The sequence below is a fragment of the Alosa sapidissima genome, chromosome 16 (genome assembly GCF_018492685.1).
Source record: "Alosa sapidissima isolate fAloSap1 chromosome 16, fAloSap1.pri, whole genome shotgun sequence".
Taxonomy (NCBI): Eukaryota; Metazoa; Chordata; class Actinopteri; order Clupeiformes; family Clupeidae; genus Alosa; species Alosa sapidissima.
Genome location: NC_055972.1, coordinates 7,559,864 through 7,580,774, shown reverse-complemented (window position 1 = coordinate 7,580,774; position 20,911 = coordinate 7,559,864). Strand labels below are relative to the sequence as shown.

The 20,911-nt window shown below is 43.8% G+C and overlaps 2 protein-coding genes across 2 annotated transcripts in view; one reads left to right on the top strand and one right to left on the bottom strand.

Moving 5' to 3' along the window:
- Window positions 1–12,951: 12,951 nt before the first annotated feature.
- Window positions 12,952–15,043, top strand: si:ch211-132e22.4. The gene has a single exon (XM_042066177.1). It carries the CDS (start codon window positions 12,952–12,954, stop codon window positions 14,584–14,586), a length of 1,635 nt encoding a protein of 544 aa, XP_041922111.1. The 3' UTR covers window positions 14,587–15,043.
- Window positions 15,042–20,911, bottom strand: part of desi2 (desumoylating isopeptidase 2) — a 43,234-nt gene continuing 37,364 nt past the window's right edge. Inside the window, exon 5 of the mRNA XM_042065815.1 lies at window positions 15,042–16,257. Within this exon, the coding sequence (XP_041921749.1) occupies window positions 16,009–16,257 (249 nt within the window). The 3' untranslated portion in view covers window positions 15,042–16,008. The remainder of the gene's footprint in view (window positions 16,258–20,911) is intronic.

Sequence of the window (20,911 nt, the reverse complement as noted above, 5' to 3'; positions counted from 1 at the left end):
ACCCACAAAAAAAAAACGAATTCCTGATTGGTTGAGAAATCCTATTTTCTGATTGGCCGATAGGTTAGTAACTGAACAGCAGCTCTCTGAGCTGAATGAGCGCATAGACAGCAACGTTGTGTGACACGTTTGTAAAATAGGCTATAGCCCTTAGAAATTTCTGTGCGGGCAAGTTAACAATTTCTCGGAGTGGGAAATGCCATGTGTGGCGTGTGAGCGTGTGAAGTCATTGAAATGCGTGTGTCTCACGCTCAATGCGTGAGACTTGAGAGGTCTGAAGCACACTTATCATCTGTTGCATAATCCACTTTGATTTCAATACAGAGATTGGAAATGGGTGGCATGTTCTCCACGGCTCTAGCAGGTTAACAACGTGTGACGCTCAGCTTAAGACATGCGTATCTTCAGCGCTGATATGGTTTGACAATGGGGGGAAAAATGCCATCTCTCTGTGCTCTAGTTGTTCCTGACGACCACGTTGCCTACGACGACAGCAGGGTAGTATGGGTAACTTCTTCTTCGTCATGAACACATAGAGTATGGGATCAACCATTGGATTCAGGGACAGGAGACAGGCAGACATTATGGCCAGAGGCTGGAGGGTGGCGTCTTTGAACAGCCAGGGACAGTTGCTCAGTACCAGGTGCACAACTATTGTTGGGAGGAAGAGTACTGTGTAGATAAACAGAACAAGGGCCAGAGTTCCCATAATCCTTCGCTGTTCACGAGGAGAGACAGATATGGACTTGGATAGGGCCCTCCCTGTGCCCACAAAGAAGAAAATGACAAAGGGATATGGGAGAAGGTATGAAATAAGGATGCTCATAAACACTGTCTCTACGTCCATGACATGTGTTATCAATGCTACTACAAAGCCACCTTCTGCAACAACCGTTGCCATCCATACAGTGAGAGAGCAGAGGAGTGATTTGGTGATGGTGTGGTGGAACCTGTACCACAGAGGATGGGCAATCATGACGTATCTCTCTCCTGCGATGCACACCATGAAGGCAATGCTTGCCAGCATCCCCACAGAGTGGACGAAATGCAACAGTTCAAATGTCAACCCACTAGGTTGTATGCTGAAGACAATTGGCTTGGTACATATCAGAACCACATCAGAGATGAGCAGGTTGATGACATAAACTGGGGCGACATGATCAGTCTTGATCTGAGAGAACAATCCATATATGGCCACACACACCACAGGCAGAGCGATGGGCAAAATCACCCAGCAGTGAATGGACCAGAGAAAATGTAAGTCGCTGATGTCTGTCATGTTGAAGAATGCCAGTGTTTGGTTGTACATTTTCTCCATGCTTTCTTCTACACCCTGAGCAGTCCGACAGCAATGGCACTGAAAGAGATTGGGGATTCTGGTTAGAAAAACAGGATTCTCAGGCCACGTCCACACAAAACCATCGGGTATATTTTTTCTTCCCTTTTCACAAATGTTGCATCCACACGAAGAGGTGAAACCAACAGAAAGCGCTGTAGTGCATATGCCAGGCCAGTCGATGGCGCTGTGACTGTGCAGAGGCATCACAGTAATTTGTGATGAAGAGACAAACATTTCAAAAGCAGTCGCATGAGATCTATGTAAGCAGACTACGGGAAATTCAGTTTTCAATTCGACTGTAAAACTAATAAAGTTAATTTTCAGGGTACAGTATGTGACTGTTATATATGGAAATGCTTTTACATTTTGCATTAGGTCTGGTATAGGGCAAGTTACACTTTAAAGAAAATTACTGGTTTAAAAAAAAAAAATAGCGTTGTGTGGACGGGCCCTCAGAAAAGAGGAAACTCGTTACTGTATCATGCTAAGCATATCCACAGTCTGTTTTACACTAGATTTCCCCTTTAAGGAGCGTGGAAGTGAGGGGTGAGACTTGATTCTGTTGTCCCGCTCAAATATCAACCTTTTGGCTGAAACAGCGGATCTTATATAGACCCTTTCAACAAGGTAAACAAAAACAATGCTTGAACGTTCTATTTGGGCCCCAATCTACTTCCTCTGCATTAAGATAACATATGCTGTTAAAAAGGAAGTCTTGTGGGGCCAACTATGATGCTGATAATGGAACTCTCTTGAAAGGGTCCATACATGTTCTTGTCTCAAATATTCAGTTGGTGTGCTGCACGCAAACTAAGAGTGGCCCCTCTAGGCTTCAAATGTTTTTAAACTGCTCAAATCAGATCCCAGGAAACTCTATCCAAAAGATAATGGATCTAATGACAGGAAATCTTATATTCATGTACTGTCATCTTGCAGAGGATTAACAGTTGCCCAGTTGTCCTAGGCAACCAAATTGGCAAGTGGCAACCTGCTCATCACCTCTGGTTGCCCCTGTGGCAACCACATAATGTAGCCCACTGTATTGTACTTTTTAATGTGATTTTCATACAATGAATAAACCGATGGTATTTATGCATATGCGTTGCTGATGTTTAAATTAGCATTCTAATTTGTTTACTACGTTCCTGCTCTCAGACATAATTGTTAAACTTCCCACATGCGCAATGTTATGATACAGGACATTTTGGGACATAGGCTATAGAAGCATTAGCCTAGTATGTTGGGACACTAGCCTACTATAGGAACACTATATAGAGAGTAAGGATGTGATGTTACAGAACCTCACAGAACTATTAAACACTGCCATGGAACTACTATAGAAACCTCACTATACTATAGTTGCAAATTGCTATTTTTTGTAAGGGGCATATAGCCTACTGTAAGTATTATCTCTTTTCCCTAGGCCTATTTATGCCATGAAATAGGCTACGTGAAACAAAGGTGAAATAAATTCAAATGTGTGTCTAAAGATTAATTAGTATTTTATCTTATTAGTAGTGTTTATCATTATTTTAGTATGCAACAGGCCATTAATGATGGCATTCATTTGGCCCTGTAACTAAGGCATTAACCCTGTCCGTCAAATGATGCTGCAATGAGCTTTCTCTTGCTGTCAGCCCAGTCTCCTCTGATCTCTTTTGTTTTTATACATGTTCATTAATACACACAACAGATACAATACTGTATACAGTATATGAAATTGTTCTCTGGCTATTTCTACCATTGGTGGAAGCTGCGACGCAATTGGTGGATATGCAACGCAAATCACATTTCTAAAAGAGAAAATCCAATCTCCTATATTGCCCATTTACATTGAACATCCACAGAATTATACTGCCTTACATTGTTTACTTTCTGCAAAAAACACTTAAAAACATCCACCTGCTGAAACAACTAAAAAAGAGTTTTTACACTTGTTGCATCATATCAGTGCTTTCCTACATTCGCTTACTCTCAGATGGTCAGGACAGTCAACACTCAGATTTGATAGTCTGAACAGACCCTTTGCAGAGTCCAAATTTCTTGTATACGCAAGTATACTTGGCATGAACCTGATTTAAAGTCTGACCATCTGTAGATATTTGGACAATTCAAATAAAAAGTGACCCATTAACCTAAAGAAGATACAGTAGCAGAAGATACTAGCCACCTTACCGACTGGAGTGGAAAGGAGAGATCATCCCTGTGCCCTGAACGGTGGTGAGCATACATGTACTGTGGCATTTGAGACGGGGATCCACCAGGAAGTGTTGGCTACGTTGATGAATTGCAAACAAGCCAATGTAAACATCAGGAGCTGAAATCTGTTACCTCTGACCAATCCAAACGTCCATTAATTAATTACCCTCTGGCATTGAAGCATTATAAGTTTGTTTGCATTGTTAAAATGTTCATACGTGTTCATATGTTCATACGTGTATTAAAGTCACTGGAGCAAACTTTGAACATGAAAACAAAATAAATGAACATAACCAACCTTAGCAGTAAACTGTGTACAATCTATTGCTTTTTGTAAATATTTACGGCAAACCTTCTCCATCCACAGGAGAGCATGGTGATTTTAGGATTTAAGCATTTTAAAATACTACTCTATACTCTATACTACTTTAAAATACTACTACTATTTATGGTGAGAGAGAGAGAGAAAGGGAGAGACTGAATGAGTGAGTGAGGGAAAGAAAGCAGATATGAGAAAAAGAGGAGTGGTGAATTCCTCCGAAGGCTTTGTTTACTTCTTGACCGATGGTTTGGGACTGCTCTTGTAAACCTTTGCTAAGAGGAACTGCTACATATCAGTATGTGTGGATCATGATGTTTATAATCCTACAAAACAATCTCTGCAGTTTAAAGCTCAAGTCTTAACTTACGCAGCTTTTCCCTTTTTAATTTTTCTCAAACTGTACTTATGAGTCTGCATACATACTATACAAACTGCATAGTCACTTTCAAAATTGAGTATCAAAAATACTGGCATCACAGCCATTTATTATGACTGCCACTAGTGCTAGTATTTTATACTTGTATTTTTGGTCAACGATACCTATACCCGTGTAGCCGAGCTGCACCAATCACATCGGTGTATCTGATATAGGCGGGCCAGAGGTGAGCTAAACAGACGACAACAGGGCTGCAACATCAAAGTCCGGAATCAGTCAGTAACCATTGGTCATAGTGTTATACAATTGCGTCGAAGTCCGTAAACAGTAAACATTAGTCGTAGTGAACAGTCAGTAAACATTAGTCGTAGTGTTATCGAATTGCATGCAGTGAGATTTTCAAATGCATGCTTGGTGCCGCCCTTCAAGTTGGGCCATTTTCATTTCTCAATGCCAGACCCGTAATCTTTCAGATTTGGGTCTGGATTTCCAGGCTGACAATATACTGCTTTAATCGCACTTATCTTTGGTTGGGATGTCTGAACTGCACAAAACACACACAAACACATATACACACACACAGACCGACATGCACATAAACACACACACCCAGGCATGCATGCAGGCACACACACACAGAAACACACACACCCACATGCACAGAAACACACACACACAGGCATGCACGCACATACACACATATAAACATACCCATACACAGGCACGCACGCATGCATGCACACACACACAATGACACACACACATGCATGCACGCAGGCACACACCCCATTACCCCCCCAACACACACACACACAGAAAGAAGCACACATATACAGTACACAAAAGCAAACGCACACATGCACACACTCATTTACACAAAAATTGCAAGAGTAGAGGATGGAGTTAGCCTGGATGTTTTGCTTGCTAAACCATAGTTTGGAGTTTTAATAACTTATTTATGCATTTCCTGTATTTGTTTTCCGAGCTGATCTAATGAACACTCTTTTTTCCGAGGTCCTCCGAGCTTACGAACGTCATGAAGGCGCTATTGTCCCGTTGTGGAGCACTGTGCCCCTACCGGACCAATCAAATTGAGCTTTGTATGATGATGGACAGATGAGCAACAGTTTATCACCTCATCTGAGCACGCTTCGGTTGATTTTGTTTGCCACAAAAACGCTATCACTAGAAGCTAGACAGATGGCTTCTAAGACACCGTTTACACATAAAATTAATATTTCCATGCGGTTTGAACTTTGGCCTTTCATTTGTTCCTCGTTTGTTTGAAATCTCTGATTGGCCACCTGTTTGCTTAAGGGGTTTGTGACACCCTTCCCCGGCTGTTTTTAGCATCGGTGTGAACAGAATTATTTTTAAAAACGTAGGGAAAATATGCGTTTTTCCAAATAGCCTACACTACACTGCTACCCCCCTCCTCTAGGATTGAGTATGACGACGTCAGGCCAGGATGGAGTAGGAAATGGATCCAAATTGGATTACATCTAGTTGGAAATCTGCTTTGATATACAGGGAATGTTCGTTAATGATAGGGATGGGCAGAACGAGGCTTTGTGAAATAACGAAACGTTCATGTCGAGGCTTCGAAACAATCCGACCAGTTTTGCTAACATCACATTTTGACTGTGAAGCACAACTGCTTCAGACGAAGAATATAAATAGGCAACATGGAACGCAAGATTACGTCCACAGCCACATGCTTCAGTGGTTAACACACTTGCATTCGGCCGGAGCGGCCGGTGTTCGACTCCCTGTTGGTCCTTAAAAAGTTCAGACTAGTATGCCTTCAGTAGGCTAACTAGAAAATTTTTATATCTGCCAGTTACAGATGTTTTGTTATTTCAGTTTCATAGTACATTATCCTTTGGAATATGCTGGAGAGGAACATGCTACAATGGTTTTAAAATGTAGGCTATGCTTATGGCCCAGGGTTTTTTTTGGGAACATGTAGGGAAATAAAGGATACATGAATGAAGCAGGTTAGACTAATCAGGTTCAACATGGGAAAAATAAACAACACATTTTTTGTATGTCAACATATTTTTTTATTTAGGAATAACAGTTGTTCTGCCGTCTTGGCATTTAATCTGTTTCTTGTTTTTGAATAAACCTCCCCAGCCTTGGAAAAAAATCTTTCACAAGGCACACTTGTTGCTGGCATGCACAAATATTTTTTTGCCATCACACTTAGGTTTGGATAAACCACTCTCCTCTCCTGCCACTGGCAGGCTGCCAGTATTTCAAAGGGTCACTAGACTATATCTATCTAAACTATCGCTCACTAGCCTGTCAATTAATCTATATCACTAACCTACCAATCACAAGAATGCACTATCAATCGCTATATGTCGCTATATCTCTCTCCTCACAAAAAACCCACAAAGATAGGATGTGTTTGAATGACTTTTAAGCATTCTGGGACTTTGTAATTTAGATCAAACAGGCAGAGGTGGAAAAAGTATGAAAATATTGTACTCAAGTAAAAGTACCAATACTTTGATTAAATATTACTCAAGTACAAGTTAAAATACTGATCTGAAACTGTACTAAAGTAAAAGTAAAAAGTAGTTCATTTCAAATGTACTTTAAGTAAAAGTTACTTAGTTACTTTTTTTTTGGGGGGGGGGGGGGTACCAGAAACCAGACTTTCTAATGAGGAGACACAGCACTCAAAAAATCCCCCATAGTAATGCATGGGGTTAGTTTGTAACGCCAATATGGCAGTTGTCTACACATATCACAACCCTTCCACGGCAAAACGTCGACATGTGAATACATTGAGCCAATCATGTGGTGTGTTGTAAAATACATTGAGCCAATCATGTGGTGTGCTGTGAAGACATCGTGCCAATCATCTGTTGTGATCTTGCTGCTGGAGCAAGATTGGTGTCGTGAAGCCTTACGCACACGCATTTCTGCTGAAATAGATGCACGATAAGTGCCCAAAAAGCGTTGCAATATGGCCTGCCGAGTGGAGGGACTTGCCTAAAAGGACTTTGGTCCTAGCTGGAGTTGCTGCAGCCAGCAGCTAAGGCAGCAATGTTCATACTCCCAGTGTGTAGCGCTGTAGCTGCAGCCACTCGAGCTATAGGTAAAACCGATTGTTTCAGTTTTGTTCATACCGACAGTACTCAGTGACGTTGAGAAATGGAGATCTATGTGAAAAAATGTGAAAGAGTTCTCCTTTAAGTTTGAGCAGTAGTTGATTTTCAAAGTTAGTTGCACTCATCCTTGATCGTTTTGCAGTGAACAGTAATCCAGCACAACTGAAATGCCCCTCACAGGCAGCTGAGGCAGGCAGGCCAATGTTGAGTTGCAGACAGTTTTTTTAGATTTGGAAACGAGCAGAAGGTTCAGCACATTAAAGGGCGTCAGACTGGGGAAAGTGGGAAGTATAGGACCCCAATGGAGGAGAGGGCCCTTGAAAAGTGGAATACGGGGGGCACAACATTTTCACCAGGCATTAGTAATAACTCAGGTAATCCACACATAAAAAATCCAAACAACTCCATAAGTAGAGTCATGTGTAATGAAGTGGAATTACACAGGGAAAAAGTATTGAACACGCTAAGAAAAAGCACTAAGGCAAGGAAAGGGAAGGAACGAGCTGGAATCTGTAAGTAGTTAGAGAGTAGTTATCCTTTCTATCTGTGCAAATGAATATAAGCTTGGTTAGTAGCCTACATATTGATGGGCTATAAAAAGGTTTTTCATTACCAAGGTGTCACACAAGAAACATTTCATGATGGATAAAAGCAAAAAGCTCTCCCAAGACCTTTGCAACCTTATTGTTGCAAAACATATCAATGAAACTGGTTACAGATGCATTTCAAAGCTTCAGAATCTTCTAGTAAGCAGCATGGGAGCCATTATCTGCAAGTGGAAGAAACATCACTGCATCATCAACCGGCCATGCACAGGATCTCCTCGCAATATTTCTGACCAGGGAGTCAGAAGGATAGTCAATTCCAAGGGCCAAGGACCACTCTGAGAAAGCTCCAGAAAGACTTGAAGGCAGCCAATTCAATTAAATTAAATTAAACAGTTCTGGAAGTAACTAAAGATCAGGATTCACAAGAGGGACCCCTGGAATCTGTTTAGAACAATGGGCCAAAATCACACCTGATACTGCCACTAATAAGTTTTGTCATACAGGAAATGTCTTGAAGCTGTCATTACAAACAAAGGCTTTTCCACAAAGTATTGAAGAAATTTCAGTAGGCACGTCAATACTTTTTTTCCTGTGTCATTCCACTTTATTACACATAACTGTTATGTTTGGATTTTTTATATGTGTTAATATAATGTGTGGTGAAAATTTTGAATAGACTCACTAACCCTAACCCTAGGAAGTTCAGGCTAATTACTGAAAAAAACAATTAAGTGTTCAATACTTATTTCCACCATATATTTATTTTACCTGAATATTTTAACTTCCAAATTAAATGTCAAAATGACAGGACTGACTGGATTTTGTATACAAAACATAGTGAAAACTGTCTACGGTCACTCTCACTCTCCCTTGCTAAAGAGCTAAATGGTTTAGTCCGCCTGCACGATAGTCTATCTTTTGTTTATTTAGTTGAGCATCGCTAGTAGTGGACCGCTAATTGTTGTGCTGCTGGTGCAATGTCTTTCTCCAAGAAAGCCAAGTCAGGTTACCAAAAACAAAGGCAGAAACAGGAAAAATAGACATCAAAATGAGGGGAAACAACTAATAAACTTCTTTCCAAAGAAAGGTGAGCACAAACGTCAAAACACGAAATCCCATGGTGTTTGCTTGAATAGGCTATCTCCGCAATCATTGGTGCTAAAACGAACTGAGACAACCCATTGAAATAGCGGAAAATACACTTTCATAGGTTAGGCTACACATGTAATCTGAGGCATCTCGTGATCCAGCTCCATTTCCATCACTTTCAGAAAGACTGCATGGCGCCAGCTTGATTCATGTCCTGTTGTAGGCTACATGCTGACCATTATCACTAGGCTAGTTGTTTAGGGCGTGATTTTTTTTCTCTCCCTTTCTGTTTTCGTTAGTCTTAACTTTTTTTTTTACTCAAGTAACGGATGGGATTTTTGATGTAGCGAAGTACAATACTTCACTCAAAATGTAATCAAGTAAAATTTAAAATACCAATTTTATAAACTACTTAAAAATACAAAATACACAGAAAAACTACTCAATACAGTAACGTGAGTAAATGTATTTCGTTACTTTCCACCTCTGCAAACAGGTGTTTACTCGGGTAATTGGCTCGCGCGGTAGGCCACCTGTCCAAACCAAATTGAAACACCACGAAGCCTCACTTAGCCATGGTCACGTGACATGGGCGTTTTGAACCACACTTCGAAACACCTTTCGAAACACTTGCGTTTCGGAAGCTCGACACTGTTTCGAAACATCAGCTTCGAGCGTCACATCCCTAGTTAATAGGCGTGTTCGACTTGGACTGAGTCTGACTTGGTCTGGCTTTCTACGTAAACGTGATCTTCAGAGGCTAGCCGGGAGGAGTTACAACAGAGGGCAGCTCATCCCGGACAGACAGGCTACAGTCTGCCTGACGTGACTCGCGGGAGACATCGCGGAATGTTGTTTGCAATAAACACAGCAGAACTTTCATTCTTACTCATTAAAATGAGCATGATGACTGACGAAATAAATTCTTATGATGTAGTTTAAATAAACCACTGTTGTCATACAGTTAACAGGCCTGCATTGTAGCACATAGGCCTACAGTACATTCAATATCAAGTGTTTCCCCTATATGTGTGTCTATCTATTTAGCCAACAGCAGAAAATAACAGAATATCCAAACGTTTTCAGTAGGCTAGCCTACCATTGTTGCAGAAATCACGTATAAGAAGGTATCCCTTCAATTTCTGTTTAATTTCGCATATTCCAACATAAGGAAGCAGCATGAGACTCCCGTCATAATCGTCATGAGGACATTCCTCCTAAATGGCCCTATCACGTCTTTGAACTGACGTCATGAGGGCGTGTTTTAACTCGTGCAGCTCGTGGAAGGCAACTGCAAGATCTGTCTGCAGGCTAAGACTCCCGCGATATTTTAAGGTCATGTGACATGGCGTCACGGTGGTTAGTCCCTCCCTGGCTGACAGAAGTCGGACAGAATTTCTAACCAGCAAGCATTGCGTCCATCCCAGTATGCATTGTGTTCAACCCAGCATGCATCACATCAAGTCAGATCTGCACAGATCTGCCTCAAGTCGAACACGCCTAATAGCATAGACAGTAAAAGATATGGACAGAGTCATCACGTAGACGTCAATCGAGGCGGGTGAAGCAAATTTCAACCGTTTCCTTTTGGTCGACGAGGCTTTCTGCGCAGGCTCAGGGGACGTAAATGTAGCGTGGGCACGTAGTCTGACTTGTGTAACTCTTGTGATAGCTGCACCGAGAGATTGGGTATGTAGCCACTTACTTCGTTACCACCATGTCTACATTACTGTTCTAAATGTCCTAGTTGTTCGTAGATAAATGTGATTTAATATAAACAGCACTCGCCACATTCATAGCCTAGGCTACTGTCAATCCATCAAAACTTCGCTGAAATGTTGTGCTCCGATGCTTTCGTTCTTATCCAGAGAATACAGTTATTTTGCTCCTGTGCGACGCTTTCACCTGCTCTGGCTGTATGCTTATTACGTCACTTTAGCATTGATTTCGGAAAAAAGTTTATTACTCAGTCTGTAAGTCAGTTACGAGGTTATGACGCCAATCACACAATGTTGTATTACTCCGGAAATAGAAAAAGTTCATATAAAGGCTTAAAACGCTTTAGCTTTAACGTTATTTGATGTCAAAGTGGCGCCAAAATTGAATGGGCTTCAATGGGGATGGCTAGGTGAACTGGTCTACTATTTAGCCACAGATCCGCCATAGTGTCTACGCTCTCCGAACGTTCGCCTTCCCCCTTGGTTAATAGGCGTGTTCGACTTGAGGCAGATCTGTGCAGATCTGACTTGATGTGATGCATGCTGGGTTGAACACAATGCATACTGGGATGGACGCAATGCTTGCTGGTTAGAAATTCTGTCCGACTTGTGTCAGCCGGGGAGGGACTTACCACCGTGACACCATGTCACATGACCTTAAAATATCGCGGGAGTCTTAGCTTGCAGACAGATCTTGCAGTTGCCTTCCACGAGCTGCACGAGCTAAAACACGCCCTCATGACGTCAGTTCAAAGACGTGATAGGGCCATTTGGGAGGAATGTCCTCATGACGATTATGACGGGAGTCTCATGCTGCTTCCTTATGTTGGAATATGCGAAAATAAACAGAAATCGAAGGGATACCTTCTTATACGTGATTTCTGCAACAATGGTAGGCTAGCCTACTGAAAACGTTTGGATATTCTGTTATTTTCTGCTGTTGGCTAAATAAATAGACACACATATAGGGGAAACACTTGATATTGAATGTATGTGCTACAATGCAGGCCTGTTAACTGTATGACAACAGTGGTTTATTTAAACTACATCATAAGAATTTATTTCGTCAGTCATCATGCTCATTTTAATGAGTAAGAATGAAAGTTCTGCTGTGTTTATTGCAAACAACATTCCGCGATATCTCCCGCGATGTCTCCCGCACGTTTACGTAGAAAGCCAGACCAAGTCAGACTCAGTCCGAACAAGCCTAATGATACTAACAGAACCATTAGACTTGGCCACTGGGAAGGAACTTCATCATATTGTGTGCATCATTGCAGTCCTAATTTTCAACCTAAGGCCATAAAACCTGAGTGTCTGTTTTTGCCTTTGCTTTTGTGTTCACACGGTTGTACCTATGTCCACATGAGCCTGCATTGCAATGTAAACATCACAGCACACCTACTTGCGCCATACAAATATCCCTGTAAGCATAATCTTGATAATTAAACTGCAGTATTTGCATAGATATTACGTGGTGTCTCCATTCCAGGTAAGAGCGGAATGAATAGACTGCTGTTCAGCTTCTGACATTCAAACAGGTATATAAAGATAGGAGGGCAGAAGACCATGAACACAATCCTCGGGACGACACCATGGGCCAGACTCAGGAGAAGTCTCTCCCTGGACCCTGGACTTGGACTATCACATCCGTCTTGGCTGTGGTCGCTTAGGAATGGGAGCTTCTTGACATAACACATGCTGTTTGTCACCTGGGCACCAAAGAGGAAAGGCAGATGTGGATAGCTGCATTCTGCATGCAACACAGACAAGCTTCAGCTCCAGAGCTGATGTGGTAGAGAGAAAGAAAGAGAAAGAGAGAGAGAAGGGGGGGGGGTCATGGTAACAGCCTAATGTTTATGTTACTGTCTTACGCGAAGGGCTCATCTTGTGGTTAAATAGTTAAACAGATGTTTGTGGTAATTGTTTATGTTATACGGCAGATATAAAATGTATCTCTGGTTAAACAGTGGTAGTGTAAAGAATATACATGTGAAAGGTGTATAAAGTCTCATTATTACTATTATTATTATTATCCAAGTCAGAAGCTAATGTTACTATTTAACTATAGTAATTAACTATTGTAATTGTGTGCAAAATTTTCCCCCATGGGATTCATAACAGCCTACTGAGCACAGCACACGTGTGTTTGCAAGATTTCCTGTATGTAGAATCGTACATATTGTATAATTGTATTTTATTAAGTAGATGCTAGTTAGTATACATGTTATGAATAAAATGGAGCATTATGACAGGCAACAAAACTGGACTAACTGGACTGACGGTAGCCCTGGCAACATCCGAGCTGAGAGAGTGGCGCAAATTGTGGGTTGGGTGACGTTTGCTGTCGGACTTCCTGCCATCTGCTTGGCTATCTACATGCTGAGCCAGCTGGTGAAGGGCGGCAATGGCACCCCAGTCCAGGCCATTAACCTGCTCATCTCGGACATCTTCAACCTCTTCACAAGACCACAGACCATCAGTGGGAGCACGACGGCCGAGCTGGACACAGACATCCCCTCCCTCATCTTCTACTTCGGGGTGGCCAGCAACATCGTGTTCATGGTTGGTGTGGCGCAAGAGCGCCACCTGTTGGTGGCCAGCCAGCGGTGCCACGGCTGCTGCCGAAAGGCCAAGCATTCGTCTCTGATCTCGCTGGCCACTTGGGCAGCGCCAATCGGGATCGTCCTCCTGCTCTACTTCGGCTTCCTGCTGGCGTTCTCCATCTGTCTGCTGGTGCCCTTCCCACTCCTCGTCTTCTTCCTCCTGGACTCCTGCCGGGCCACGCTGTGCTGCCCCACCTCGGTCCGACTGTCACAGAGGCGGCGAGTCCTCGCCATGCTGGTCACCATCCTCCTCAACTACAGCCTCCTCTTCTTTCCATTCGCTCTGGCCACCCTGCTGGCCAACCTGGAGGTCCAAATCAGTGGGTATGAATACTTTGGCTTGGCGGCCAACTTGATGTTGTATCTGAGTCCTGTTATCAACCCCTTTCTGACAATGCTGCTGACGAAGAGCCTGAGAGAGCTTTTGGATACCCTTCCCTGCTGCAGGCGCAAACAGACACAGACTGTTGACACCTCTGTTGTGCTTGAGAACCCAAACGTTGCCCTCCCCTTGTCAGACACACAAAACTCTTTCTCAGTGGTCTCTGGAAAGGGCAGTGGGTTCCCTCCTCAAGGCATGGGCATGGAGTCTCCTAACGGTATCTCAACCGTTTTTGAGAACTTCAATGCCACCCTTGGTATGTCTGGAACATCAGCTCAGATCCCCACTGTCTCTGGAGGCTTATCTGCCCTCCCAAACATGGGTATGACTTGCGGTCAGGCTCCTACACCTTTCGGAAACCTAACCACAATACCTGGACTCCCTAACATGGGGGGTATGATTGGCAGTGTGGGTCCAACACCATTAAGCCAATCCAAGGACCCCGCAATGCCTGGACTCCCAAACATGAGTATGATTTGCAGCGAGGGTCCTACATCTTTAGGGAACCTAACCCAAGACGCTACAATGCCTGGAGCCCCATATACGGGTCTGGCCTCAAGTCAGGTTCCTACACATTTACAGAACCTAACCACGATGTCTGGACTCCAAAATGTGGGTCAGACCTTCAGTCAGATTCCTACACCTGTAGGGAACCAAACCAAGGACACAACAGTGATTGTACTCCCAATCTGGGGTCTGACTTACAGTCAGGTTCCTACACATTTAGGGAACCTACCTGACAACACCACAATGATTGGACTTCCAATAGTGGGTCTTATCTGCAGCCAGAATCCTACACATTTAGGGAACATAAATAGGGACCTCACAACGCCAGACGTGCCTGATACACACCCATCAGAGTCTGACGTTACCACAAAGCTTTGACAGATGGCAAAGGTGGACTCCTGTTATATCGGTCATCCACCACTAGGTGTCATCTTGGTACTTGGATGAGTCTGCACACAGCTGCCTAAACAAGATTCATGTTGCTCTTTATGAATGTATTTCACTTAACATGTTTATGATGGTGTATTGACCAAATTCATTAGAGGCATCAAATACTTCAGATGGCAAAGGAGATTTTGACAAACCATGCCCTGGACTACTAAAGAAAATATGCTCAAAATGGACATTAATGGACTACTTGTCTGGATTAAAGTAAAAATAAAACTGAAATTAAAATGGCAATGACGCTGGACAAAAACTACATGTAGCATGCATGAGTAAGGCATGTTTCAAAGGCATTCATGAACTGCTCCGTCTCTACTGTGTCCTCTTGTTGTGGACACACACACTCACACACACTCACTTATGAAGCCATGGAAAACTACACACTTGGCTATAATTTCAATATCTTCTCTTTAATAATTTTAAAACAAGATACAAATATTGTCTCGGAGATATAAGACTAGAAAGCTAGCAGTGTAAAACATCTGACGTCTTTGCAGGGTAGCAAGGAGCCCGTCGGCTGGAGAGTAGAGATACAGAAAGATACAAAGAAAAACAAGCAGCTCTCCAGCTGCACGGGCCGACGGTAAAAAGTTTGAGGCACGACCACCAAAGTGGGGAGACATCAACTGCTTGTGTGTGTGAGAGTTTTGTTTTTCACAAAAAAGGTGGTTCAGGGTTTGTCCCAGGTGGCTTAATGTCAGCTGACACACGCACACACACACGTACACAGACACACACACATACACACTTTGTAAACAAAAAGCTCATTCCAGAGATGTCAAAATTGCAAAACCCAGGTGCAACCTACATAACACGTAAAAGGAAAAACAAAAGAAGTGTTGTGTTAAAAAAACTCAGAACGGGACAGGTTTTGAAGTCTGTCCTTCTTTTCAGTGACAGTACCACTGAGTCCTGAGCGTGTAGAACAGAAGGCCTTAAAAAGAAACATAAACTTGACATCAGCTTGTATTTGTCTCTCCGACAAGGAGTGTTGAACAAGCAAAACAAAAGACAAAACAAAACAAAACAAACAAACAAACATAAAATCTCAGGTCCATAGTCCCTGCAGCCAGCCCCTGGTCCCTGGCTCCATCACAAACTGAGACTGTTGCTGTTTCTCTACCACCAGGGGGCACTGTGGCATCTCTGAGCAGTTCCAGCTGGTTAGAGCCAGGCGATTGGCCTGAGTGTTTCCCTCTGGCAGCTCCCATTGGAAGACGGCCCTGTCCGTCAAAGCCGAGCAGGGCAGGGGGGGCTGGTGAGCGGGTGTGGCGTGATGTGGGAGTAGGAGTGGCTAAAGGCAGGGATGGTTGGGGGTTCCGGGTACGTGCTGGGTTGGGCTGGGCTGGGCTCGGCCTACCGGCGCGGCTGGTGTCGGCTGGGTCTGGGGAAAGGTGCCACGGCGGCGGTGGAGGTAGGAGTGGAAGCCGTGGCGGCGGCGTCCTCGGCCTCTTCCAGCTCGCCCTGGAGCTCCTGGCTCACACTGGACTGCAGGGCAGCCGGGGTCAGCCACTCCTTGGGCAGGCAGCTCTGGAGGAAGGGCACGCAGGAGCTGAAGTAGGCCAGTCGGTTCACCCAGCGCGGGATCTCACGGCCACACAGGATCTGCCACGGAGAGAGAGGAGGGGAGGAGTGAGAGAGGAAGGAAGCGAGGAGAGAAAACAGAGAGAGGAAAGAGGAAGACAAACACAGAGAGATGGGATAAATCATGAAAGTTAGCAACTGGTCATAATGAAGGCTTGAATATGGCCAATTCAGGGAATTAAAAAAAACATCTACCTTGAAGACAGGACATGAATATTTAAAGTAGATAAAAGCAAAAATAAAAAGTTCCATTTTCAGTTTCTCTGTCTCGAGCCCTCAAAGACCAACCACCACAATCATTATGAGAGCAATTCTCTCTACAACACGTAATCTCTCTACAACATAAGTAATCTCTCTACAACATAAGTAATCTCTCTACAACATAAGTAATCTCTCTACAACATAAGTAATCTCTCTACAACATAAGTAATCTCTCTACAACACATGTAATCTCTCTACAACACAAGTAATCTACAACACAAGTAATCTCTCAACAACACAAGTAACCCCTCTACAACACAAGTCATTTCTCTACAACACAAGTAATCCCTTCATTGCACAAGTAATCAGATAGTTGATGACTACTGAAAACCATAACTAAAAACACTGAATTGAATGAAGGTTGTGTAATGTACGGAAAAGTATTAGGGCCACATGAAGAGAAAATATTTTTCGAGATACAAAGTTAGAAATTATTTCTGACTTTTTTTCTTGAAAATTCTGACTTTTATCTCAAAAATTATTTCTGACTTTGTTTCTTGGAAAGATTTTTTCTTGGAATTTTCAAAAATATATTTTCTCTTCATGTGGCCCTAATACTTTTCCGTAGTAATGCGCCACCTCAAAGTATTCACTATTGTGAATGGAAATATACAACTTCGGACCTTGGGTCAAATCCCTGTATCTGACCATGGAATCTTTAGAGGGACTTAAGAGGCCATCACTGTTTACCTGGTGACACTACCTGCGCCCTCACAAGATCACTAACAACACTGACAGCCAGATGACGACCAAGATCTGGGACGTGCCTTAAGACTCATAATTTGCCCCAACAGGTTAGACTCTGTCACTGTGATAGTGTCATGACTTTATTTTCAGTAATCGTAATGCCCTCTCTCAAAGCTCTCACCATTTATATCATTGGAAACAACTGGTCATGAAACCATATGACAGTATTTGAGAGCTTTTATGTAGGTGATTCAGTGGTTCTGACATGTTTATGTCAGTTTAACGACTAAGGGCTCAAAGGAAGACTTTCTGCAAGCACATGGCAACTACCACTCAGAATGCTTCAGGGGAAAAGATCCAGAAATGTGGTACTGGAGGACATGACTTATGCCAACCTTGCACTACCAAAAAAAAAAAAAAGTAATCCCATCAGGAAGTAAGCTGTCCCTGACCTGGTTGTTCACCGTGGTGTGAAAACTCATTTTAATTTGCAAGTATAATGGTTTAAAGAGGTGACACTTAAACATTAAAAAGTAGAATGTCCAATTGTCCATGCCTACACAACACTACAATAGTCTAACCACACACACACACACACAGACACAGAACACTGTACTAAAACCTTATGCATAAACCAACCTGAAGAAGCATGTAATCGAATGTCCTGTCCTTAAAAAATAAAAAAATAAATAAAGGTTACCATAGCACTAGCAACAGGAACCACAGAAAGAAATAGGTGACGGATAGACCATTGAATTTGCATTGCTAGATGTGTTGTAACTCAACATGCAATACAGTTTAAATGCTGTGAGAAATATTAAGTAGCTCATTTAGTCTTTTGGCCTCCAGCTCAAACACTTCAGCTGGCGCAGGAACACAGAGATCACAAGTTGGCAGCTGGGGCATCACTAAGGCCCTGCAGTAGCGTTGCTGAAGACACGGAAACTATGCAGGCGACAGAGATGGTGTGGGGTGCGGGGTGTGTGGTGCTGCTCGTCTCCCCTTTCGCATGTGGCTTGATGCGTTGCACATGACTCCTGACAGGATTAGCCCACTACGCTACAGAGAGCCAATTAGAGCGAGCGCTAGGGTGAGCAACGCGAGCCAGAGGGGTGGGAGATAGAGAGAGAGGAAAAGAGAGAGGAGGAGAGAGAGAGAGGAGGAGGAACAAGAGGAGGAGAGAGGAGGAGGAGAGAGAGAGAGGAGGAGGAACAAGAGGAGGAGAGAGGAGGAGAGAGAGAGGAGGAGAGAGGAGGAGAGAGAGAGGAAGAGAGAGAGAGGAGGAGAGAGAGGAGGAGGAAAAGAGAGGAGAGGAGAGAGAGGAGGAGAGAGAGGAGGAGGAAAAGAGAGGAGAGAGAGAGAGGAGGAGGAACAAGAGGAGGAGAGAGGAGGAGAGGAGAGAGAGGAGGAGGAGAGAGGAGGAGGAAGAGAGAGGAGGAGAGAGAGAGGAGGAGAGGAGAGAGAGAGAGGAGGAGGAACAAGAGGAGGAGAGAGGAGGAGGAAGAGAGAGGAGGAGAGAGAGAGGAGGAGAGGAGAGAGAGAGAGGAGGAGGAACAAGAGGAGGAGAGAGGAGGAGGAAGAGAGAGGAGGAGAGAGAGAGGAGGAGAGGAGAGAGAGAGAGGAGGAGGAACAAGAGGAGGAGAGAGGAGGAGGAAGAGAGAGGAGAGAGAGGAGGAGGAACAAGAGGAGGAGAGAGGAGGATAAGAAGAGCGGAGAGGAGAGAGACAGGAGGAGGAGGAAGAGAGAGGAGAGGAGAGAGACAGGAGGAGGAGGAAGAGGAGGAGGGGAGAGAGAGAGGAGGACAGAGAGAGAGAGAGGAGGAGGAAGAGAGGGAGAGAAGCAAAGGGAAGAAAGAGAGCATGACAGTGGAAACACAAGATAATACAAAGGGGATGATGGGAAGACGGAGGTCGAGAAGAGTCAGTCATGGAGGGAGGGAGGGAGGGAGGGAGGGAGGGAGAGAGAAAGAGAGAAGATGAAAAGGGTAGATGAGGGGAGCCTGGGAACAGAGTCAGTGAGAGAATAGAGGAGGAGGGGTGGAGAGGGAGAGGAGAAATGGAGGGAGAGAGATGAAAGGCACAGAGTAAAAGCATGTGACAAATGGTGACTGGGGGGGGGGGGGAATAAGAGTGCCAGACAAGAAAAGCAATGATAGAGAGACTCACTGAGAAGGGAGAGTGAACGAGGGAGAGGGAGCGTGCAGTGGAGGACGGAAAGACGGATACTGGCTGCAAAAGGGAAGGGCAGAGACAGATGGTGTTGTATTGCCACTGAATATCAAATCCGCTTTACAGCACACTTCACAAGTTCACTCACTACGGAGCGTCAAGCCAACACAGGAACGGGTGGTGAGGGAGGGCAGAATTGCATTGCACAACATTGGGCTCCTCTGTGGTTGAAACATTATAAGACTTTCCCACCTTTCACAATTCTCCCACACAACGTCTCCACTCCACCTAATCCTACAGCAGCCACACAATGCAGCACAGAACATTACACATTAAACCAACAGCCATAAGCTGGCTTCTGTACATTTTGTAACACAAAATGCAAATCTCTTCCTGTTCTCGGTGTTGTAGAATTTATCAAACGAGTTGTCACGGCGTCTTTATATCGTACAGTAGGTATTCCGAGTGGTATGACCCAGGCGATGGCAAATATTACTCACACCACTTCCCAAAATGCTAAGAAAGCAGCCTACTTACAGTACTTACTAACCTGCTGCATCAGAACAACATGCAGCAAGCTCTCTAAAGCACAGATGCATGAAGAATTGTTATTTGAGGATTGAGTAGGTGAGTGTTTATTCTTGCTTTAGAAAAACGCTGGTATTTGTTCACAGTAAGTCTATATCCAAAACCATGTCAGAGGGCTTGCTACTGCATTACAGAACAGCTGGATGTTGTTCGGTGGAAGTGTTATGTGTGATGGGAATGTTGATTGGAAGTGTTTGGGATATATCAGCACAGCATTTGCAATGTCAGCATGTTACCAGCAAAACAAGTTAAATGGAGCAACACTTCATGGCACCGGACAGAGGCAATAGTGGGGGTATAGCAAGGCCTGTGAGGAACGCGAGTATAAAATCAGTCTTAATGTGATTTGGGCTGAGCTAAGCCTTTAATAGGGTAGTCTGCTGCGTGCCTACCTGGGAGTGGGTGATGAAACAAATGTGAGCTGAGAAGTACGTGTACTGTGTGTGTGTGTCTGTCTGTGTGTTTGTGTGTGTATGTGTGAGTGTGTATGTTTGTGTGTGTATGTTTGTATGCATGTGTGTTTGTGTGTGTGTGTGTGTGTGTAAACTTTGCGTATGTGTGTGTGGTGTGGTGTGTGTACTTGTGTGTTTGTGCGCGGGTGCGGTGTGTGTTTGTTTCTTTCTGTCCCTTCACCAGATGCTGAGCAGCAACCCTGTGTCATGTGAAGGGGTGGGGTGTGTGTGTGTGTGTATATCAGATTAGTGGTACAGCATTGGAGAATCTGCCAGGACTCCACATCAAGCTTAGAGCCCTGGAAGCTACTGCTAACAAAAACTTGCTTTCCTGACCTCCATCTCCTCACAGACACACACACACACACACACACACACACACACACACACACAATCATGCATGTGGGTGGGGGTATGTACAAATGCAAGAGAACACACAATCTTTCTTTCACTGCCGCTTTTCACGCACACACACACACACACACACACACACACACACACACACACACACACACACAC

What these genes read in the sequence shown, in the direction of transcription:
- si:ch211-132e22.4 (XM_042066177.1), top strand. Translation starts at nt 12,952, where the DNA reads ATGGAGCATTATGACAGGCAACAAAACTGGACTAACTGGACTGACGGT.